General features: G+C 37.5%; 3 protein-coding genes and 1 long non-coding RNA gene across 4 annotated transcripts in view; 2 read left to right on the top strand and 2 right to left on the bottom strand.

Moving 5' to 3' along the window:
* Positions 1-9,176: 9,176 nt before the first annotated feature.
* Positions 9,177-11,272, bottom strand: LOC145486691 (phosphatidate cytidylyltransferase, mitochondrial-like). The gene has a single exon (XM_081465404.1). The coding sequence runs from the start codon at positions 11,181-11,183 to the stop codon at positions 10,305-10,307; it is 879 nt and encodes a 292-aa protein (XP_081321530.1). The 5' UTR covers positions 11,184-11,272; the 3' UTR covers positions 9,177-10,304.
* Positions 11,273-11,287: 15 nt separating this feature from the next.
* On the top strand, positions 11,288-13,762 carry LOC145486698 (uncharacterized). Its single transcript, XR_014049326.1, has 2 exons — positions 11,288-11,692; positions 12,217-13,762. It is a non-coding gene; the product is annotated as an uncharacterized LOC145486698 (long non-coding RNA).
* Positions 13,763-14,831: 1,069 nt separating this feature from the next.
* On the top strand, positions 14,832-17,654 carry LOC145486696 (sperm microtubule inner protein 11-like). Its single transcript, XM_081465408.1, has 3 exons — positions 14,832-15,182; positions 16,335-16,464; positions 17,259-17,654. The coding sequence occupies exons 1-3, from the start codon at positions 14,957-14,959 to the stop codon at positions 17,305-17,307; spliced, it is 405 nt and encodes a 134-aa protein (XP_081321534.1). The 5' UTR covers positions 14,832-14,956; the 3' UTR covers positions 17,308-17,654.
* A 518-nt stretch (positions 17,655-18,172) lies between these two features.
* Positions 18,173-25,040, bottom strand: part of LOC145486677 (transmembrane protein 245-like) — a 22,767-nt gene continuing 15,899 nt past the window's right edge. Inside the window, exons 9-13 of the mRNA XM_081465388.1 lie at positions 24,439-24,561; positions 23,737-23,867; positions 22,549-22,649; positions 22,216-22,390; positions 18,173-21,543 (exon numbers count right to left, since the gene is read on the bottom strand). Of these exons, the coding sequence (XP_081321514.1) occupies positions 21,285-21,543; positions 22,216-22,390; positions 22,549-22,649; positions 23,737-23,867; positions 24,439-24,561 (789 nt within the window). The 3' untranslated portion in view covers positions 18,173-21,284. The remainder of the gene's footprint in view (positions 21,544-22,215; positions 22,391-22,548; positions 22,650-23,736; positions 23,868-24,438; positions 24,562-25,040) is intronic.

Genomic DNA, 25,040 nt, shown 5'->3' with positions numbered 1-25,040 from the left:
ATGGTCAAGAACAGGGGTAAGTTTGTGAACAATGTTTTTTGAGTTTAGCTGGATTGGAAATACCGTAATAACTTCACTTTTAGTGGCACTTTGATTGGCAAAGGCCGTTACAACATGACCAATGCTGACCTTGTGTTTTCGAGAGCTCAAATTCAGTTTATTTTCCCGCTTGAGGCACCTAAGTTACTTTTTTGCCAATGGGGGGCCTGGGTTGATTTTGCTGGAGTAGGGTCAGAGGTCAGCTTTGGTCAGCTAACATGTATTTTCTTTTGATTGAAAGGACGGGATGGTATCGTGGACCGCAATGACAGTCATTTTAGAAATTGTTATATTGAGTGCAATCAAGGGCAAAATAAATGAAAAATTAAGACCACCACTCCCCCCATTTTCATGATGGAAAAATGCGAATTTATCATTGATTCGGGTGGATAGGTGGTTTTATTTCTCATTTTATTCTGTCCAAGATTTTAGTCTCCTGATGAAAATAATCAATGTGGTTGGTTCCCTAAAATAAATCATGTTGATGAAGACAATGATCATGTTAAGAGGCCTCCTTGTTTAATTTGAGGGGCAAACACAGTAAAAATTGCAGTAAATGTACGGGAACAGTTTAAAGTTTGCTGCCTAATAAGTTGAGAGTCATTGACTTCCTGAATGTTTTATACGCTACAAGGAACAGATACACAGCAGATCTAAAGGGTTTCCTTAGTCAAATGTGATGAAAATAGATTTCCTGTGAGGCAAGGATAGGCACTTTTAAATTTTGTATACAAATGTTTCTAAATTTTCTTGCAAATTGCAACTCACACTATTTTTCAGACTATTGATAAATGAAAAACTTAATTATGGCTTTTCTAGCGAGGCAACTTCCCACTTATCATATGATCTACAAATTGTTTTACCTTCTAACCTTTGTTTTTAATTTACTGAAAAATATTTCAGGTTGTTAGTCGTAAGATTCTCTATTTTCCCCATACATTTACTGCAGTTTTTGCCCTGTTTGCCCTCCCAAATTTAAATAGCGTGAAAAAACCATGAAAATCTCTCTTTCATAATTATGTTTTCCGGGGTTCCTTTGGATTTGATCTCGCCACTTTTTACCAGGTTAAAAACAGACAATATTCTATATATAATAATGCAGCACTTACTCAAATGTTATAATTGATTTTTATCAGCAGCCCATATTATGATTGGTTTATCACTAACCATAAACTTAATAAGTCTGTTGAGTCAGGCGTCAAAAATGGACAATAATGGTTATGTGTTAATGTATAGTATTATTCACACTATTCAATTTGCTATGTGGTTGCTAACTGGCAGACATCTTAATACATTTATAGGTGTCCAGCTGAACAGGAAATTCCTAACAAAATTGAAGGCATTCATGTGAAGCACTTTTCATGGAAAAGCTGTCGAGGACCTTACACAGATTTAAACACAGCAAAAAATCTGATTTAAAATGGAGTAACCATCTATCAGTCCTGTCTTCATGTACATGTGTGCTCTAATAAAAACATTGTAAGTTGAATTAAGATGATGACCAAAAGATAACCAAAAAACAACCAAACTAGAAAAAATTAAATAATAATGTTTTTAAGGTGGCAATAACATTATCAGGCTACACTTTAAGGTGGCACACCCCGAAGTGTAGTGTAACTGAGAGATTATAATGTCATGCCAGCAATAACATTAATAGGCTACACTTTAGGTGGCACACCCATGAGTATAGTGTAACCAAGAGAGTCTAATGTCATGCCAGCAATAACATTATTAGGCTACACTTAAGGTGGCACACCCATGAGTGTAGTGTAAGCGAGAGATTCTAATGTCATGCCAGCAGTAACATTAATAGGCTACACTTTAGGTGGCACACCCATGAGCGTAGTGTAACCAAGAGATTCTAATGTCATGCCAGCAGTAACATTAATAGGCTACACTTTAGGTGGCACACCCATGAGTGTAGTGTAAGCGAGAGATTCTAATGTCATGCCAGCAGTAACATTAATAGGCTACACTTTAGGTGGCACACCCATGAGCGTAGTGTAACCAAGAGATTCTAATGTCATGCCAGCAGTAACATTAATAGGCTACACTTTAGGTGGCACACCCATGAGTGTAGTGTAACCAAGAGATTCTAATGTCATGCCAGCAGTAACATTAATAGGCTACACTTTAGGTGGCACACCCATGAGCGTAGTGTAACCAAGAGATTCTAATGTCATGCCAGCAATAACATTATTAGGCTACACTTTAGGTGGCACACCCATGAGTGTAGTGTAACCAAGAGATTCTAATGTCATGCCAGCAGTAACATTAATAGGCTACACTTTAGGTGGCACACCCATGAGTGTAGTGTAACCGAGAGATTCTAATGTCATGCCAGCAATAACATTAATAGGCTACACGTTAGGTGGCACACCCATGAGCATAGTGTAACCAGGAGATTCTAATGTCATGCCAGCAATAACATTATTACGCTACACTTTAGGTGGCACACCCATGAGTGTAGTGTAACCGAGAGATTCTAATGTCATGCCAGCAATAACATTAATAGGCTACACTTTAGGTGGCACACCCATGAGCGTAGTGTAACCAAGAGATTCTAATGTCATGCCAGCAATAACATTATTAGGCTACACTTTAGGTGGCACACCCATGAGTGTAGTGTAAGCGAGAGATTCTAATGTCATGTGAGCAACAACATTAATAGGCTACACTTTAGGTGGCACACCCATGAGTGTAGTGTAAGCGAGAGATTCTAATGTCATGCCAGCAATAACATTATTAGGCTACACTTTAGGTGGCACACCCATGAGCGTAGTGTAACCAAGAGATTCTAATGTCATGCCAGCAATAACATTATTAGGCTACACTTTAGGTGGCACACCCATGAGTGTAGTGTAAGCGAGAGATTCTAATGTCATGTGAGCAACAACATTAATAGGCTACACTTTAGGTGGCACACCCATGAGTGTAGTGTAACCAAGAGATTCTAATGTCATGCCAGCAATAACATTATTAGGCTACACTTTAGGTGGCACACCCATGAGTGTAGTGTAACGAAGAGATTCTATTGTCATGCCAGCAATAACATTATTAGGCTACACTTTAGGTGACACACCCATGAGTGTAGTGTAACCAAGAGATTCTAATGTCATGCCAGCAATAACGTTATTAGGCTACACTTTAGGTGGCACACCCATGAGTGTAGTGTAACCAAGAGATTCTAATGTCATGCCAGCAATAACATTGTTCAGCTACACTTTAGGTGGCACACCCACGAGTGTAGTGTAACCGAGAGATTCTAATGTCATGCCAGCAATAACTTTAATAGGTTACACTTTTGGGTGGCACACCCATGAGTGTAGTGTAACCAAGAGATTCTAATGTCATGCCAGCAATAACTTTAATAGGTTACACTTTTGGGTGGCACACCCATGAGTGTAGTGTAACCAAGAGATTCTAATTTCATGCCAGCAATAACATTTATAGGCTACACTTTAGGTGACACACCCATGAGTGTAGTGTAACGAAGAGATTCTAATGTCATGCCAGCAATAACATTAATAGGCTACACTTTAGGTGACACACCCATGAGTGTAGTGTAACCAAGAGATTGTAATGTCTTGCCAGCAATAACATTAATAGGCTACACTTTAGGTGGCACACCCATGAGTGTAGTGTAACCAAGAGATTCTAATGTCATGCCAGCAGTAACATTAATAGGCTACACTTTAGGTGGCACACCCATGAGTGTAGTGTAACGAAGAGATTCTAATGTCATGCCAGCAATAACATTATTAGGCTACACTTTAGGTGGCACACCCATGAGTGTAGTGTAACTGAGATATTCTAATGTCATGCCAGCAATAACATTGTTCAGCTGTTACAATATCAATTTGTCTCACCTAAAGGTAGTAAACTGTAACCGTGAAATATTTATATCAGTGCGTATGACAAGCAAGTATACTGATATTTATTACTCTTATTGAATATTTCATCGTGAAATGTTGACCCCTTCTCTTAAGTTTTTAACAGCCATAACACTGAAGTCACGTACTGAAAAAAGTTATACTCAAAAACAACTTATCTGATGAATGCAGAAAATGAGGTCGTATTATAGTCTATTAAAGCTAATGTAAAGTGGCGAATAAACCATCATCATCATATCGTTACACAACCAATCGAAAAAAAATATTTATATTTTTTTTATTACAATGTAATGGCAAATTGTAATGGCAAATACTACATGTACAACAATAATGGTAATGATAAATTTTTAAAAAGCTATAAAAAAGCCATAAGGATGATCATTATACCAGAAAATAGAGGGCCCTGAACAGTCTAGCTTTAAACAAAAGTCATGTTTAAATAAAAGATTGTTGTTGTTGTTGTCCATTAATGGGTAAATTCTGTCAAGTTAAAGGCCTTGAGTAAATTACGCCCAGCAAAGACAAACAAACAATTGAAAAACAAGTGGATCTCTGCGCGTTATTTTAAGCACTGAGGTGCTTTGTTAGAATTTTAACTGTCTCAAAATCGGCAAGGCAAGGTCTCAAAGACGGTCTTTGAGCTGCTCTGACTCTGATAAAAACCCACGGTCTTAGAGGCAGCTTTTAGCATTTTTCATAAGAATTACACACCACTCGCGCCAGTATACCGCCGATCCTTCATTACATCTGAGGCTAAGTAACTTTGCGGCTGTGTTCAAAGGCGATTCTTTTTCTACTTAAGTTAGACGAAACTCGCTGCTACCTTGGGGCTTTTTCCAAAAGGTATGGGAACAGGGCAGCATGTATTTCTCTATGGGTGTATTAAACTCGTGAAAACAGTTTTTTAAAACATGAGATGAAATCCTTCGTGTTCCAGTTCAAATTTATGTCGCTGTCGTGGTTGCTGCCTTTTGGGTGGGCTCTTCATCAGGTAGACCATTCTTAGGGCCTGTTTACAAGGAGAGAGGGTTACCCTAGCACTCACACATTTTCTATTGTTTTCTTCGTCGTCTTTACAAGGCAGCTAGCTAGGGTTAAACGAGTAGGCGGTTTACCCTATCTGCGTGCTAGGGTTACCCTGGCAGGCGGGCTAACTTTTTCCCTTGTAAACACTCCAGGTAGGGTTAACCCGCCTACCTGGGTTAACTTTCTACTTGTTTCCAGACCCTTTGAGTGTAACCGCGCATTAAGTTGTCCCGCGCTCGGGTTGTAGGGTTACACCAAAATTTTGCTTGTAAACCCGGGCTATCTTTTGCCCTCCAGCTAGGGTTAACACGCTTGCTAGAGTAGACCTCTCTCCCTGTAAACAGGCCCTTAAATATATCTCGGTGTGCTGGTTGAGTTTTCAATTTTGATTTCAAGAAACGTTCCTTTTAACGCCCTCCTTTTAGTAATGTGACGAAGTTGTTGATTGAAGTAATTATAATTTGAAGAGAAGTTTCTGTTAGTTCCTGTTACTTGAGAAAAATATTACGGGTTTTGTTTTAACACTGCGCAACATGACGTTTCTTAATGTTCATAGTATGCGTTACACTGTACCTTCCCTTGTTGTATCGTCATCAGTTTGCCGCTCTTAATTGATAGGAAGAATAAATTATACTTTTGATCCTTGATTCCACTATTTTCTGGGGATGTGGGAGGGTTTCACCACACTCGGTCGTTACTTTCGAAATTTAAGGTCTGTTTTCGCAGCGCGTGCGAACACCTTGAAGTCATGGGTAGCCGTGCGAGGTCACTTAAAGCACTGACAAACTTTGCTTTGTGTACTAAGTGATTCCTCACCCCGGGCCCTAACTTTCCCCACGGCTATGTAATTGTCTGACATTTCTTCTCAATGGCGGAGGGCAAAAAGACTGTTCGGAGTATTAAGCTTAGATAACTAATTGTGGAGACTCAAATAAAGATAAATTTACAGATAAATTAGAGATTATTTATTTACAATCAAGATAAAGGTGTTTGTGACTATAAATGAAATTCATCAAGTAGTGCATATACACTCTTTCTTTTTTAAAGAATATATTTTACAAGAATATCGAGGCTGAAATTTGCGAAATTTAAAGAATATTTTAAGAATAAACCTTAGGCTGAAATTGTGAAAATAATACAATTTCATGCGTTGAAAATCTGTAAAAACAATACAATGATGTTTTTACTTAACTGTATAAAATTATTCCTTTCTCTAAACGGCAAAACTAGCCAACAAACGAAACACTCTTCACTAGCGATAGCCAAATGTTTAATGATGAGCGGTACATGTAACGTGTTTGCGCAGTAAAAAATATGTACAATGCAAAAGACATGAGCTAAACCGCAAAATTTTTCATGATAAATTCTTTCTTGTCGTATGACATGACATTTTGACCGTACTGATTGCAATGAACAGCAATGGAGCACTTGTAATTGATACGTAAATGTCATAAGTTAAGAATATTACAATAATATTTTCAGCCTAAAATCAGCAGAAAAATAGGAGTATTCAGCCTGGGCCGGAAAAACAATATTCTTATGAAAAAAAGAAAGAGTGTGATGCGTTATTTTTTAGAAAATTGTTAAGTTTAGTTCGCTCCCAGATCATTTCGGCTTAATTCCAAGATCTGTTTTAGATTGATGAATCAAACGTCCCTTTACTTCCGGACAAGCATCTCAATGCAAGCTCAGCGTTGATCGTGATGACTTTGATGGAGTAAGCAAGAAATGTTAGTCGGCCCTTGCGCGTCTCTTTACTTGAGCATGCGTTTGTAGGCTCCTGGTTATCTTTTAGTTCAGATCGTAAATCTTGGTTTGAGTAGAGGAGAGGATGATTTCGTGTTGTGCATTAAATTCTGGTAATTCGTACATCATTAGCGCGAATACTTGTTTTATCAGGATTTCCGCCCTCGCCGTAGTTTCAACATTCATTGCCCTTCCTCTCTCACGTCTTTTTTCCTTCCATGTCTTTCCCCACTGCTCACGTTCTTTTGGACATGATCTAATAATGCTTTTATTCCAGAGTGTAGAGCGTCAGGAATGACTCACACAGCACACTGCATTTAATTGCTCGTTGACACATGTAAGCCGGTGTGCGCCGCTGTTCGTCTCTGGTTTACTTTCAAAAATTAATATTTTTCTGACAGACGATCGTCGGCGTAACAGATTATAACACCTCGTTGGTATCATAGGGTGAAGAAACCTGGAGCGCCCTAAGATAATGCTCAACAATTTCTTGTACTAAAAGTATAAGGAATTGTATGGAGTTCTCCGGGATACTTACAGTACAAGCCGTGTGCGTCTTCTCATGACGCTGTTTTCTCCCGAATAATAACGAAAATGGAGGCTTCGTTCGTGGGCCCAGTTATCGACCAGCGGGCCCAGTTCTCGGCCACAAAAGAGTGCATGAGATTCCTCAGAATAAAGAACGCTTTATTACCATTTTTTGTTGTTAAATCACTTATAAGGCTTGTGTTTTGATATTTCGATCACAAATTATCCTTAAAGAGCACTGTCTCATGTTAGAAAAGGAAGTTTTTTTGCACACCTAGTTTTTCTCTTAAGTGCAATCAAGCGAGGCTAAAAAGAGTTGGGTATTTAAAACGGGGTTAAGTCAGAGCTCATAGTTTTCAGCATGCCACCCCATTACAGCTTTATTTTTACAACTGACTTGACACGAATACTGACTTGACACAAAACTATGAGCGCTTTAATTTTAGTGTTGAAGGCGAGCAGGGTGGCCGAGAATAGGCAAATACGCAAAAGTACTAAGGAAATATTGAGGAGTAAATTTAGGTCAAAGAATTAAACACACCAGGAAAATTTTATATTTAACAGATAGCTTTATCACTCTACGTTCTTTATGCCAAGAATTGGCTCATTTGGACTTTCTAGACGGACAAAATATAAACTTGAATTAAACCATGTAATTCGAGTAGCCGTAAACAAACACGTTTTCGGGGAAACCAAATTCACCTACCTTCGCGTCATCTCGACGTGCTCACAGAAAAACTCGGCAGGACGAAACAAAACTTGGCAGAACGGAAGACAAGGAATCAAGCTACCTTTGGAAACAATTGCTTTTTATTCAGATTCATTTGTGGCGCGAAAAATAAACGCTGAACAAAAAGTGGCCGAGAACTGGGCCCCACACTGTATCTAGCCGAGGCCGTCTGGCATGGGGCGAGAACATATTTTTCTAACAAGAAACACTTTCTTACCTGGATCAACTGTTGAGAATTGTTCGTCGGATGGAACAGTACTACTTATCAACAAACAAAATGACGGGACGAGCGTGTGTTATTTGACAGGATCTGAAAACATTCCGGTACAAAGGACTGTTCCATTTCAGTTTCCACGAGAACGACTGCTTATTTCATTAAGGAGGATGTAGAGAGATTGAAAAGCAAATGGTACAGTGATTTCCCGATTACGGTAAAACCGAGAAAAGAGCAAATCGTGTCTTTTTCCCAAAACATTTCCAGCGGAATGGAACATTCCATTTGATTTCAAGTTTTCTTACAAGCTTCTTACAAATGGAAAGCGCCAATCGTTTATGTTATTTATTTATTTATTTTTTTGGAGCAGGAAAGTAAAACAGATCTAAATACCGGGGAATAAAATGGTTAAAACCATGGTCATTGCCTCAGTCATATTTTTTCTGTCTACGGCCCTGGCGACAGGGTACTTGTTAGGCCCATATGGTAAACTGATTTAAATCTCTTCTAGGTTTGTCTATACTCTTCAAATATTTCTCTGTGTTTCCATACAATTTAAACTGTTTTCATGAGCAATTTGAACCGCAATAAAGAAAACGAAAATATTCCATTTTAGTTGAACCATTTCAATTTTCTAAGCTAAGGATATATAATGAATACTCGTAACCATACTTATTGTTGGAACAGAAAAAAATGCTTCAGCAGAAATTAAGGCTTTTAGAAACCAATAAAGAATAAGTATCCCAATGTAATGCCAAATAAGACTTACAAGCTTCTCAGGAAACAATTTATAAAGCAATCCCAATAGCTTTATGAGTCTCTTTTGTGTTTGTTGGATAAAAGTCATTTCTCTAACAGGAATTTTTTTTAGATTAGCTACAAGGTTGTAAGGGAGGAGACTGCTACCTTGTAAATGATTTTTAAACGAAAGTTTTAGCAACTGTTTCAGAATTATAGAAATTGCATAATTTCCAAATTACTACAACATAATGAGCAGAAATTTTAATATATTTTTAGCAAGTTTTATTCATAATTACCAGATCAAATAAGGACAAGTTTCTACTGTGGACCCATTGCATTTAAAAATACTGGTGCAATACTCAGAGTGAGCTCAAATAAATTATGCTTATGATGTAGAATAGCTAACAGCAGTTTACTTCAAAGTGGTACTATGATCAAATTTTTCCCCCTTGATTTTTTAGGTGTATCACATAGAATTCCATGAATAAAAATGCCGTTTACTGTTTGCAAATATCTGTATTAGTTCCTAAGATATTTAATTAATTTAATGTGTAAAATATGCAAATGAGATGACTGATGATGTCATACACTCAACACAATTTTATATCAAGTATATAAGTGGAGCTATCTTGGTCAATTATTTCCAGTGCAGACCATTGAAATTTGGTGGGTTAATAGTTCTACAAGAAACACACCTACGGCTATAAAAAATTCTGTTCCCATGGCAACTCACTCGTTTCCAGTCCCCACCCACTTGATTTCAATATGTTAGTGATTTTCAGGTCGCAAATTAACATTAAACGAGGCCACAAACTTGAGCTAACATATTTATATGCTTGCTGGATAAAGCATGTGAGGCACCATTTGCAAATATCAAAATGGAAGGCCAAAGATGGCCACAAATGCCTTTAATATTGGGGAGGTCTGGACCCCAGTATGTTGCCATGGTAACCAAACTGTTAAGCTCATATTGTGGAGCACATTTAGCAGGATCTTACTGCAAAGAATCAAATATTTCTGATACAAATTGACTGAGATATCTTTTTTCATCATATTTGATCAAAATTTGGTTGAGTGTATGATGTCATCACTGGGCTAATTTGCATATTTTAAAAACTTGAATATCTCTGGAATGAAAAGAGATGTTTGAATATCGTAAACAGCATTTTTCTTCTCACACAGGCTACTTGTTCATGTTTTAAAATGGCTGCGATAGGAAAGATGCGATTTTCGTCATAGTACCACTTTAAAATGCAGCTCCATTATCACCTCAGTTTTTATCTTAAAAGTGTAATTTAATTTCTAATAACTTCTGCCATCAATCAAAACACAATAAACCCTTGTATGTAAATTGCCCAACTTTAAAGTTGAATATCAAAACTGAAATTCATCTTCCAAAAATTCCTTTCATCATTTTTGTAAGCTTTTGCCCACTGTAAATCAATGTCTTACGACCTCCTGCAGTAAAGATTCCTTTAACACTCTGAGTAATACTAGATCTTTTCACAATAGATGTCACGCCTTTGTTAACTAACTGGGAGCAGTCAGCTCTATCTTTTGAAGCCTTGACTAATGCACTCTCAACTAAAGAGGGTTTGACTTTTTTACCTTCAAGAGCTTGAGCTACTTTAAGCTGTAAGTTTTTGGGTAAGGACATTAGTCGAGATAATATTACGTCACTTGCCTGATCCTGGTGATATTTTCCAGAAGAAGAAATAAAATGCAGTTGACCAGAATTCAAAAGAATTGGCCTATAAAGCTCTTGAAAAGATTCAAAATTTGAACTAACAATGTTCTGAACTTTATTCTTGTTTTCGCCAACAACCATTCTAAAGTCTCCAGCATAAGACAATCCTGCAATCCTCAGGAAAAGCTGTTCCTCTGTGAAGTATTCAGGAAGGCAAAGGAGTGCTGCAGTGACAGCGCTATTTAAATTCGCCTTCAAAGCTGATAAAATATCTTCGTCATTCGGTCGCAGTATCAAGTGAACTGGTTTGTGCAGACGTCCGGCCAAATAAAGCCACTGCCAATCGTTTAAGTCTAGAAGAAAATTGTCTTGGCTAATAGTTCCATACTTGATCATTCTTCCTTCCATTGGCACCAGAGTATTGTAGTACACACCTGCACCGAGTTTGTCTTGCAATGGCACTAAAGCCCTTGAACCAAACCAGCGGAGTGACGAGTAATGATGGGCGTGATGTTTACCGTACATGTTGTCCTCGTGCCACTTACGAGCATTTTGAAGGACAAATACGAAATCTAGCATGTTCTGCGAGGAAATATTTCCTTTTTGATGGAATATTCCCGAACCATAAGCAAAAGCAAAGGATATTCCAGATGGAAATTTCGACAAGATCTTATGACAACATGCCATTAGGGACAGCGCGTCTCCCAACCCCAAAATGCTTTGGGAACGAAAGAATATCGAGATCGAAATGTATCATGGACTAAAATATAACAAGACAGCGGGAACCTGGTCTCTAACATGAGTACGCCTGGTTAATTTTATCATTTTTAGCGGGAAAGGTAAATCCTGGATAAAATTTCCACTTAAATTGCTCCAAGCATTGTTCAATATTTACGTATAGAATGATCCTTGCAAAGTTGAGCCGTCGACAGGGCAAACCCAGTGCTTACAATACTGAGATGAGGTGGTTTTCGAAAGCTTTTCGCCAGCCCAAAACTCGGCGAGAAATTTCCTCGGAAGCGATCGACAAATTCAAAGCCATGATCTGGGACAATCCTTCTGATCTGACGATATGCTACCAAGTTATGGTAAGTTTTTTTTTTAAAGAAAAATTAAGAAATGACTTCGTGTGGAGTGATGTCGTGATGTGCAGGCTCATTTTTCAAGGTATATCCTGAACTGGTACTGGAACCGGCTAAAATATGCAATAAAGTTTATGTAATTTTAAAGATAAACAAAACGAAAATGCGTGCACGGGCCCGAAAAAGTAAAATGATGTAAAATAGAAAATGGGATATGCACATTTTGTACCTGAAAAAATGCGATTAGGGATTTAAAAGGTTACTTTTCACTTAAAAATTTTTGCGACATGGTGTCCAAGGGTGGAAAGGGGGTTGGGGGGGGGGGGGGTTGGGGAATGCCATCTCCAATACAGTATCACAGTTTTGTTGAATTAGAAAGCAGTGACGCTTAGAACTTTATAAACTTATATACATCTTTATCTGCTAGCAGCCCACTGCAACTCTAGTTTTTGAGGTCTATTACCCCACTCCCTTAGAAAATATTTAATAAAGCCAGATGAAAAGTATATCATATTGTTACTAATTGACAGGATTGACTGCAGATGAGCTTGCCCATCTTGCTGCATCAGGAACGCAAGGCTGGGTCTCTACTGATCACGTCACGTGGGTTTTAAAACAGCTTAACGACATGTAAAACGATACCATGCTACTATGCCCTAACATCATTGTTAATATCCACAACAAGATGACGAGGAAAGCTAAGTTGTTTGACCTTGGACCATTAAAAAGGCTGGGTTTTGCTCTGAATGTGGGACAAAGAAATGGCAAAACTTTCATTGGCAGCCCTGAAAATGGTGGTAATCATTGGCAACCTCCCCCAGACATCATTGACGTCGTCAATGATTTTGCACGGCACATTCCACAAGTTGAAACGTACAAAAGAGTCATTTGGTGCTTGCCCACTCTCCCAGTGTGACTAATTGGCAGGGTCATGAATGTGACTGGCGATGCAGTAACTATTCCCTATACAGTTGCACTGATATATGTGGTGTTATTACTCTGGTGAACGCAGCTGTGGCAGCCTTGTACAGCCCTCTTTTCCGATGGTTAACAGGTCCAGTGATCAAAGAATCAATTTTCTTGCAACGCCCGACCCAATACTGGTTATATTTTGTGTCGCCCATGAGCAGAGACGAAGCTGTGTTCTTGTCAGTGTGAAACAAATTTTTAGTTTGTTTATTGTGGAAGTGCCACAACTTCCACTGATGACCACTCCATCTTTCCCTCACCCCCATTAGTGGTCATTATATGGTTTTACACATTGTGCTGGCATTATTTTGAGCATAACAGTGAGGCAAGAGAATCTAGAATTACGTGGGCACAACAGTGACAAATACTGGTCGACATCTTTTGAGCACAATGTATAGTGAGATTTTTTGATCATCAAGCATTCGCATAATGACAACAAATTTGAGCATTATGTGTAAAACCCTTTTTCATGACCCATTTCCAGGACTACTCTGATATTTACAACACATGTTTGCAAACACAAAATCCTTTAACAAAAGAAAGACAACAATGTTGGAAAGGAATACTCCTTCTAACATGAACAAAATGCACCGCCCCATGAAAATGCAGGACATGTGGTTAGTGTAGTACAAAGATAGAAGAGTGTTTTTAGAAACCTTTTGACCTAGGTTTTCATCTAGAAAATGGCCCTTGTGATATGATCAGTAGCAGGCTGTACGTGTTTTCTTGACGATTTGAACAGCTAGAGATAACTGTGCAACCTGACACTAGCCTTCTAGCAGGCTACTGCCATATTGGCCTATGTTATCCACAGGTCTTTAGCTTCTTCATTGTGATGAACATCATCATAATTTACTTCTATCAAAATGAAAAAGATCACCAGGGATAATGAAAACCTGCATCTACAGGTCCCTTGGCAAAATTGTTTGGTGATGCTCTGCTAAATAGAGAAGATGATATCATTATTTAGAGCATTTAGTGTAGGACACATTTTTGCACTAGAAAATATATGAAATCATTACAAGTCAGACTAGTGAAATTTTAAAAGCTGCTTCTAACTGTTTCTGGACGACCCATATGGAACATACCAGTTCTCTTTCAATTGAAATCATTCTGTTATTAGCAAAAAAAAAGGACAGAGCAGTCATTCAAGACTATTCCAGCAGCTGGTATTAATAATAATATTAGACCATGCTTTTTGATGCTCCGCAAAATAGAACAGGGATAAGCATGTGAAATCATTATTGGCATGAGGTGAAACTAGTCTTGTGTTTCACACATTTAACTTCAGTGAGCTATCACAATACTGGGCATCGTGCTTTGCATAAATATTTGATCATATCAGCTCATTTCCGTAGGATTTTTATCAACTTGAGCCCCCCACAGATATATGCATGTACATGTACATGTAAGTCGTGAATGGCACAGTGCGAACTATATTGATTTTGCAACAAGTTTACTATTAATTTAATATTTTTTTGCCATACATGGCTCGAGTAACATTCTCAGGAAAATTGGACTCTGAGAACATGTCTGACATGTACTGTCATTTCAGTATTGTAATATAGTTATTTCATATTGTTCTAGAGTTTATACTGTTTTTAAGCAACAAATCTGAAACATTACAGAAACAAAAAACAGATAAATATTATTATATATTACATTATATATTTTCAGGCTTTCAATGTTGGTATGTGTGTGGAATTCTAATGGGATTACGGTATGAAATTCTGTATTACTGCATTTAATACACTACAAGCCGTTATGATTATTGTTAAGCAAATTAAAGAAACTACATATAATTTCTACATAGACAACACAAGTTAAGGTTCGTTTACTAGTAACAAATAGGTCAATGAATTGCAAGATAATAAATACCATGGTGCACAACTGATCTGATGAGCAAAAATTTCTGTGACTGAGACATTCGAGGGATAATTCGTGTTTCCTTTCAGAAATATTGCGAGAAAATGTGGACTGCTAGCTGGTGGTCGCTATCTGCATTTTGAAGCTGAAATTAACCAGGCGTTCCAAGTGTTAGGCTCCCACTGTCTGATTATATTTTGGCCCACAATACATTTCGATCTCGATATTCTTTCGTTCCCGATGCATTTTGGGGTTGGGAGACGCGCTGTCCCTAATGGCATGTCTTATGACAAACCTCCTCTTGCTGGCCCGCCATTTTGATCGCGTTAGATCCCAGACTTCTGAAATGAAAACGAGGTTGTTTACCATAGCAACACGTGCGTATCGATCTCAGCTATGGCAAAATTGAGTCGTCTGCAGACGCGTTAGTTAGCGATGGCTTTCTTTAATTTGACACGTCTGGGATTGCAAGACCCAATTAAAGCCGCTGTAACTAGACCAGGAACGACACCAGCACCTAGTGACCACCCAGGTACAGCAAAATCCACCAGTGGAACACAAAGAACTACGCTTAGCGAGCCGGTTTACCCGAACTCGGAAGCGAACGGATCTTACGTCAAGTACACTGAACGCGTACACAAACACATCCGACCAAAGCTTGGTAAGATCTAAGTTTACATTACTTAGTCAAAGATATTTTATCACGAATTCTTGAATTCAATTCAGTAAGCTTATACAATTATGTGTAAATAGCTTTAGAGTGTTAACGCTGCTATCAGATATCTCTGTTGCTTTCAATTGCTTTCCTCATGCAACGTTGTTGGTTTTGATTATCGTACGATATGAAAAATATTTCGTATCGTTGTTAGGCGGGTGCAACTGTAAAAGTCAAATAAACTAGAACAGTCGACACTCTTGTTGTTGCAAAAAGGAATATCTTATCAAGAAAAGGTAAACGCGATAACGGTTTGAAAGCTTTGATTATTGATTGAACCAGCTTTGCTTTGTAACCTCGATTAATACCCTTCCGGGGGGTACTTCCTTATCATTATCTTTATCAAATATCTTTATCAAATAAGGCAACAGTTTCAAAGTGTTTGATGGGATACAACTGCTATTTTCAAGTTATTTAAATGGAGACAAACGGTCAGGAAGGAATCGTTTACTCCGGAAGTGATGGAATGAGTATCCTAGGGAACACTGTGTGGTTGTTTAGCTTTATTTGGACCCACAATCATAATTTAATATTAGAAAGAAATCCTGAAAGCAATCTCTGATTTGAAGTCGAGTGAAATTCTGGACCAGTAACACTTCAGTGTACTTAGAACTGAAAGAAAACAACAGTGAACATATGAAACTTACACTGTAGAATTATTTTAACCATGCAAATTCATAATCACATTCAGTTTTATCCTTATATCCTAAAAGGGAGAGATTATTCAAAACTTTTAAGTTCTGAACAATCTTTAGAACTTTAAACAATAGTTATTGTAGAGTGGGGCTCAGAAGCAGTCTCATTGTAGCCTGCAGTGCAGGCATTTTCCATGTGTTCACGAGTTTTCAGTATTAGCTTGTGGTTGAGTAGATCCTCCCCCTTACTCCTCTTTTAGCCTCACTCCTACTCCCTAGGATGCCTTTTCATCTTTCCCCAAGCCTCTTGCAAGTTTAAATCCAAGATTGCTTTATCAAAATTCACTCGCTTGCCAAAGTATGTCTGCGTTTGCAGGCTAGTCTCACAGTAAATGTTCGTCATGTGCAGATGATGTAAACACTAACATTCCTTAACTATTTTGATATCTTACTTTACGTGCAGGACCAAATGAAATTTACCATACTCAAGTAACAACAAATGTAAACTATAGCTACTGGATGAAAGATGGAGTACAGCATGAAACATGGACACAGAATGAACATCACCCTCGAGTAAATAGTGAAATGACAAGGTACACAGAACATCTCAAGCAGTTTTGTTGTCAAGTACTTACTTGTTTTCATTACATACATGTACTCCAAAACATGTGAATCTGTAACAGATTAGGCCCAGGTTGTTTGAGGGCTGGATAAGTAAACACTATCCACGGGATAAATTGCTATCCAGTGGATAAGTGTTAACAAACAAACCTTGCTATCTACTGAATAGTTATTTATCCTGTGGATAGCATATCCACCTTTTGAACAACCTGGGCCACATCATTCTAGAATTTTTTTCTTTTTTGGTGACCAGGGGCAATCAAAAGATTGGCCAGTATTGTTAACACCTGTATAGGCTTGAATAGCCTGAAAGCAAGTTCTCTTGGAGTAGGGCATGGAGAGAAGGAGAGTTCTCCTTCCACCCGTGACTCTGAGAGCTTGCTCACAGGTTAAGGGTTGAAATTTGTGCAGAGGACTATGAATCCATGCCCAACGTTTTCAGTGATTTTGACATTGAGTGCATTTGTCAACCTACATTGTTTTGTCACTTTTGGAAACTTCCTGGTCAGCTAAATTACTCTTGCAGCACGTTGTTTACTTCTTGGGATTGAACTCACTCCCGGTCATACATTTTTGTAGCAACAGCCACAAAATAATCATTTTTCCTGCTGTGCTGTGCCATGTCATCTCTTCTTTGTAAATAAGTTTCACTGTACCATTAATATTTACAAGTTTTCGTTGGCCTCAATTTGTGACATGTGTAGAGTGTTAATTCAGCCACTATATATGTAGCTGATCACCATTTCCTTGTTTCAATCGTTTTCAGGTTCGTTGATGAGATGACGCTTACAAACAGAGAGTTTACTTTATTTTAAATATTCCACAAGCAAGACAGCAAGAGCAAACTCACCTAATGTAATAACTTTTAAACATATTCTGTATTTTTTTATTTCACTTACTTATATTAGTTGCTAGAAGTTTTCCAACACTTGTAAAGCCACATTATTTTGTCTTAAAACCAACAATTTGTTCAGCACTGGGTATTAAAGAATATTAACACACAAATTGAAACTTGAGTAGCAAACAATGTTTTTTAAATTAAAATAACACCACAGTTTTCAAAATGGAACATAAATGGTTTTTTTTTTGTAGAAAATTTCCTAAGGGTATGCAAACTTTAATAAAATAATATTGATTGTCAATAAAGCGTTTGTAAACTGAATGGAATTCTCTCCTTGTGTATTGTGGAACAATATTAATCAAAAGGACTACCTGGTGTCAAGCAATTTATGTTAAATTTTGCTCAAATTTATCTCCATAATTTTCCTACTGTCTTTTTGTGTACTTGATGAATATACTGTAACAATAGTTATTTCTGTCTTTCCTCCATCCCACAATAATATCACTCCTCATGCTGAATGCCTGAGCTTTGTTTACTTTCACGGGAACAATAACAAAACATGTGGCAGTAGTAAACAATATTAAATTTATATCATAAAACATGGAAAGTCATATTTTTTTGAGAAATGTAGAAAGCATGTGCCCACTCATCATTACTTATTTTTACTCAACATTCCTGTCACGTTCTTTGACAGGATGGACAAAGACCTTGGTTTCAGTAGTTGTGCAACAGTTTGTACTGCCCCAGTACTAACAGTAGCAAGTCCACAAACCTTAATTCAATGCCTAGGATCTAAGAAAGGATCTTTATATGAAAATAAATAATAAACAGCTGAGAAGTCCAATAACCAAACCAATAACTTTATTGCCAGTCAAATATTTTCTAACTATTAGTGAACATGGATTTTCTTTAACTCCTTTTCAAACATAAAGTTGTGGCATAAATTCCCAACAAAACAATGAAGACATGTGACCACCATAAAAACTCAAAATGTTGTCTTTACTTTTTGAGATTGTTCAGAGGTTAAAAGAATATAAAATCCAAGAATTCAGCCAGTTTCACTGGCCTTCAGGAATTTTAAGAAGGAAGAATTTTAAGGTTGATGTTTTCTGCTTTGGAAGTGTGCTTTAAGGTGGCTCCCTATAGTTTTATGATTGCACGCGCACATAGGATGAAAACTCAAGTAATCTGCACGCGCTCAAAGGAAAACATAAGTGCTTTTCGATTTTTATGACATCACCATGAGGACAAAACGTAAAACTGACAGTGAATTTTCTTGCATTTCCTTCAGTGAATTTTTTTAAAATTTGGCTCAGTTGTAACCACATACAATTCCTATAAAATACCCTATTTTTGTTAAAATCTGTCAGAGCTAATCTAATGTACCTGTATTTAGAAGAATTATGACAAATTACAGAATATTGGAAAAATGGTCTGAACAACCTTGACTTTTTACCAATTCAAAATGTCAGGCAATATCATTTCCATGATCTGGCAAAGTATGAAAAAACTTCACTGAAGGAAAGTATAAATGTTAAGGAGTTTAGGCCAAAATGAGGAATATATCTGCCTGTCATTAGATGAGATGTTGCCATGGTAATGGCCTTAATCCAAAAATTGACAACCAAAAAATATGCCTTATTTTAACAGTACCCATACTGGTAAATCTCTACAGGGAAAACTTTAAGAGAAATTAACTGAGTTTCCTTTTCTAACTCGCACTCTTAAGGGAGGGTGTTCGTTAATACTCTAGGGAGCCACCTTAAGATGCATTGTGACAGTTACAAGTGTCAGTGAAAGTCTCATAAAAAGAAAACTTTTCTTGTTTAAGATGAGAGATGAGAGATCTCAAACTGTTTCATAATTTTATCATATTCTTGAATTGACTGTAACATTTTTATAGTGATTTCAAGCATTTATTAAGGCTACAGTATACCTTCGGGTGGGCAATTTTCTTCAAATTTGGATTTTTGGGTCAAAATAGTGGTCGAAGAATAATCTCTAATTTCTGAAAAAATTTTTTGAAAAAGGCTAAATATTGGCGGAGAAATGGCGGTTTTACGTTTTCACTGGGAGTAAAAGTTTACCTCTTGATTGACAGCCCTATGGCGCATATGCAATCAACCGAGACGATTTTCGCGGGAATTATCTATATGGATGTCATGAATTGACTACTCAGTTGATCAGCATTGTTGTTCTGACTACCCAGCATTTTTGATATTAGGCGTGTCTCTATTAAGTTATAAGTAAACAAAGACCACATTTAAACCATGGACCGGTTCAAAAAAGCGAAAACAGCGAAGAACGAATGAAAATACATCAATAAGTGAAGTGAAAGTTCACCACGCGGATGAAGCTATAGTTATCGTATAAGGCGGGCAAATATTCGTGGTAGAGAAAAGAAAGGTTCTGTAAAAATTTCGGAACTTGACAGCAATAACAGGGATCCTGACAGAGACTCTTCTGATGAGTCCGATATCAACGAATCGTCGGACTCATTGAGACCATTTGAAATATTATCCATGCAGTTGCCCACACACAGTTACTCTCCGTGCTTTCTTTTGTTTGTTTCCTTTGCTCAGCCACTCTAGCATTCGCATCCTTTTTAGTCTTCCCCATTTTGCCAGACCAGCTTCAAGAAAAACCGAGCTACAGAAAAATTCTCTCTCTGCCTTTGGTTCCTTGAGCGCATTGCGAAACACAAGAGTTTTTTAGAGATTTGCGCGTAAATTTCACTAGGAGGTTAGCGGTAGTAAAGTTTCCCTGCACTGATTGGCTTAGTTATGTGAGAACCCAGTTGAAGGCGTTTGTGGGCGGAGTTTGTTTGTGAAGCAGAAAAGTTTTCTTAGCGCTGTTTTCTTGAATAAATTTTTTCACTTGAAGCAGACACTTTAAAGAGTTATAACTCAAAGGGAATTTGTTCAATTGCTCTTAAATTTGGACAGTGGCTAGTTTAACATATAAACTACAAAAGCATGTCCGGGAATTGTTAATTTCGAAATACTTTTTCTTCGAGAGCGATTTTTGTACGATCACTCCACATTTTTTTAATCCTATTTCGAAAATGTTCTGTAACTTTTTACTGCAATCGAATATGCCAAAACGCAGACACGTTTTTTAAGTGCTTTGGGCCCTGAAACCGAGGAAAAAATTAAATTGGGGAAAAACGAAATTTGCTTTGACTTGTAGCTTTCGAAAGGTGATTCGGGCGCTCGCATTTAGTGGTCGTGAAAAATTCGACAATTCATTTTCTTTCAAAATTCTTGGTATAGTTTGATAGCCAGCTCCATAAGCTTTAATTTGATATAGGGGTTTAGGTATCTACAGCTTAAACTGCACGCGCTACATCGCTTGCACGCGAGACACCCCTGAAGGTATACTGTAACCTTAAATTTTTGACATTTCACAATCTCGTGAATTCAAATAAATTGATATATATTAATCTGTTGTTTATTTAATTGACATAAAATTTCTTTTTAAATTGATGTGACATTTCTCTCCACAAGTCAATAATAATATCAAGAAAACAAATGAGGGCATGCATGCCTTACATGTTTTTTCCTTCACTGTTTCCTATCATACGACATTCTGTTTTGCAAATAAAAAGGCACTTCTGTGTAACGCGAGAGTAAGTGTGGAAATTTGACCAAAACGCAGAAAAAGCACTATCAATAAATATGCAATTCTAAACATTTGTCAGTTGGATTGAATGCAAAGGGCTCTCTAGTGTAGCTAACTGGCACACATGGGAAACATTTGCACTCAATACATGCAACATTTATCTATGAGATAACCCTTGTATTGCATGATGCTCTAAAAAATACCAGTGAAGTTTGTTGGGGCAGGAAATCATCAACAAGGCTGACAAAAGTTCAAGCTGCAAAATTAGTATTCTTAGGGTAACAGCTTTTACAACATGCATTATTCTTTCCTTGATAGTTCTGGCTGATCTTAAGACACTGAGAGCACTTTAGTCCTTCCATCTTCATCGCTTTTAAGTTGGGATTCTCCCATGCTTGCTTGCATATTATTTGTCTGCATTGTCTCCACATCAGGTGGTACAGGGCTGCTGTCACCCAGCATGCTACTGTACACATTACATGCCACTATCAGACAGCATAGCACTATTGGACCAATAATGGCACCTTCAAGTCCAACACAGTAGATTCCTCCAGCAACAGCTAAACCAGTCAGGTAAGGGTGGCCACCACTGTTGATGTCACAGAGATCTCATATGTTACTACATGTAGCTCTAGCACTTTTAAAGTATAGTGTACTTGGAAAATTCAGATGCATGCACTTTGTCATGCTGGGGTAAAAACAGTGGAGCAGCTGGGAGGTGGTCAAAACCACAATATGATCAGAATCACAAAACAGGCAAACTAATAACTTTGCATGCAGCACTGTATAAATGCTCAGTTGCTTTAGACAATTATGTATTTTAGCTCCACTCTGATCTACAATCCTGACCAAATGTCTTGGGACACTTTGCATTTTTGCCAGCACATGGTCCTTCTGTCCACTTCCACCTCCCCACCCCCAGCACAATGTTGATGTTGATCCATCCAATGAAGACATTGCTTCGTAGGGGAGGAGGACTCAGAAAATTAAATATTGACTTGCCACTTCAAAATAATGCATCAACAGTTTGTCAAGTGTCCCAAGGACTTTTGGTCAGTATTGCAGCCAAAACCCTTTAGATTTTAAGCTACTTCACTATCCCCCACATGCCAATGCCACCCACAGCTGCAAGCCCTCTAGACATATAACTGCCATCCCCTAATTAACAGGCAATACTGCTTTTGCAATTCAATCCATTTAAAGGTAATTAACATAAAATGACCAAAACTAATTAAACAACTGTAAATTGAAAAGCACATACCCACTGATCTCACTGTAAATAGCGACATCTACAAAGTAGGTGGGTAGGAAATGGCAGACTGCTAAGACAGCCGCCATTATTCCGTGACCCTGGACTAGCCACAAATCAAGTACAGCTGGCGCTGCTGCCCAATATGTGCCAATAAAAGGAACAACAGCAGTAATGGCAGCAAATGCTAAATGAAAATTGAGGTAATTTAAGGTATATTAATTAGAGATCAACACATCAAGGGCTTTACTTGAACAATGTTCTGAAAAAGGTCTATTAGATATTTGGTGTATTTTTTACTCCATTCTCAAACAAAATAATGACAAGTTGTAAATATAAACCAACCTGAGGGTATGTATACAATATTTACACCAAATGTTGTATGGGTCAGCCATGTGTAGATGCCATAGAAAGTTGCCATCTTAACTGCTGCACCAAAAACACCCCTGGCAAAACATATTAATTATGTTACTTGTATTAAAATATACACTAAAATAATTAATCTTGCTTTACAGTCGAACCTCCGGTTGCGAACACCTCTCATAATCGACCACCTCTCCTCAGACTAGTTTTCCAAAATACCAAAAGTTTCCAAGTCTATATTTGGAACCTCTTATAAGCGACCACCTCTTGTAAGCAACCACTACCACTTTTAGAGCTAAAAGTTTGAAATTTTCTTTTGTTTTTAACCTCCCATGAGGGACCACTTGACAAAAAAAAGAGCAAAAATTGGATAATAAGGTGTTGTAACATTATCACATTCCTCGGTAATACAAGAGACAGAAATTTCTCAATGGAAAGTACCAGATTGTCTCTCCAAATTGACTTTTCAGATGACTGAAACATTTAAAACATGGGGTATTAAGTCTCTGCAGTTACCATATGGTAATGAGGAAAAATTTCGATCCAATATGGTGTAAGCTCTTGTAAGCGGCCACCTCCCGTAAGCGACTGCCTAGGCTTGACATTTTGGGTGGTCGCTTACGGGAGGTTTGACTGTATTTAATTTAATACAAGTATAATACAATATTTAATACAACAAAAGTATGATTTTCAGAACAGTCGAGGATAAAATTAATCTCTAGAACATGATGAGGGCATGATGGACATTGATAACAATCATGTATTCACTTGCATTGACAACAATGATTACACACACACACACACAAAGAATAGTTGACAAAACCTCATCCTCTCTCAAAGCCACACTAAAGGAAACAAGGTTTGGTATCCTTATTCAAGGGGGATTAATAGTTGTTATTGTTTATTTTACCTCTCACTTTTTAAAACCCTTGCAAAAACAGGGTTGAAACAAGTTTAAACTGATCATAGTTTTCATTTCCTACCCAGCCCCAATCCCTAAAACATGAGCAGAACTCATTTTCAGACTGAAATGTCACTGAGTCTATGGTGTTAGACTCCTGTCCTTGAAATTGTTTGGTGGATTTTACTATGATGGTACTGGCAATGAAAGACTGGCATAAAGTTCATTAACAGTAACTGGTTAGCTAATTTACATGAAACCACACAAACCTTATGGCTCCATAGGCAGAATCTCCAAACCCAGCTGTGCCAGTGGCTGTTAGTTTGCCAAACCACTCTACAGGTTTGTACTGTTCCCCAGAGGTGCTCAACAAGTAAAACAAGGCAGTGACAAAAATAATCTGAAACAACACACTTCAGTTACACTCACTGTTGATCTTTGACTCACACACACTGTAGTTTACACAACTGGAGGGCAAATCAAAGTCAGGGTGAAAAACCTTCAAGGCTACAAATTTTGCCAAAAGCAAGATATGAAGGATACTGCTTCATACTAAAAATACTAAATAACTGCACAACAACTTGCTAGTACCATCATAGTCACCATCTGTGGCAATAATCACTTGGCTTTTAAATAGATGAATATCAAACAATAAATAATACGATTGTTATCAACCTATGTAAACTTGTAAGTGAGAGTTCACCATTTACAGGACATTATGTTGCTGCCAGCAACGCTGCCACTGTCTTTTCCTTTTGGAATTGCTGTAAATTCAGGGTCGACTTGAATGCTATTTAAATATAGTATGATATGCCAACAGTAAAATAATTTTACCTGAAGGTGAGTCTTTCAATTCATTGAAAAGACTCAAAATTAACGAAGGGCAAGAAGTAAAAACTTCCATTTATTTTACTCTGAAACACAAATCAATATAATTTTAGGAGTATGATGCCTTATCATTCTAAACTCACCATTGACAAGCCAGTGTTCAAAAGGTAAGCCCCACTGAAGAACACAATGGACAGAACAGTAGTTACAAGGTTGAATGCAAAAGTTATATTTCCCTTCAGAAAGATCCAAACAGACTCAAGCAACTGAAATTAAAAACAGATAACATCTGATTGAATAATTGTTACGGTATCCATACTTCGTAATTTAATGTTTCATACCATGTTTTGTGCACAAATTTTAAACTGTTGAATTGGCAGCTCAATTTTTTTTTCATGTTTGGAGAACTGGAGTAGGATTATTACTCCACTATTCTAAATTTTTTTTTATGTTGAACACTGTTCCTCAGTCTCTTTTCAGAGTCGAGAACAATGCCAAAGAAAAGCGCAACCAAATAATACATTTACTTACACGTAATTATAATAAAAGTCATTCATTTTCAAGTAAACAGAAATCGCTAACACCCAAGAAGATTAGAAATGTCTATACAAATAAAATTGCAAACAAGATCTTCGCAAATGTGAGGTTAGCTTGAAAAACTTTTGGCTAATTTTTGTCTCTCAGTGACAGTGATGTAATACGATTTAGTGACAGAATTAATTTAAGTGTCTGACTACTAAATATT

This window comes from Orbicella franksi, chromosome 5 (genome assembly GCF_964199315.1).
Source record: "Orbicella franksi chromosome 5, jaOrbFran1.1, whole genome shotgun sequence".
Classification (NCBI taxonomy): domain Eukaryota; kingdom Metazoa; phylum Cnidaria; class Anthozoa; order Scleractinia; family Merulinidae; genus Orbicella; species Orbicella franksi.
This window is presented reverse-complemented; position numbering and strand designations above follow the sequence as displayed.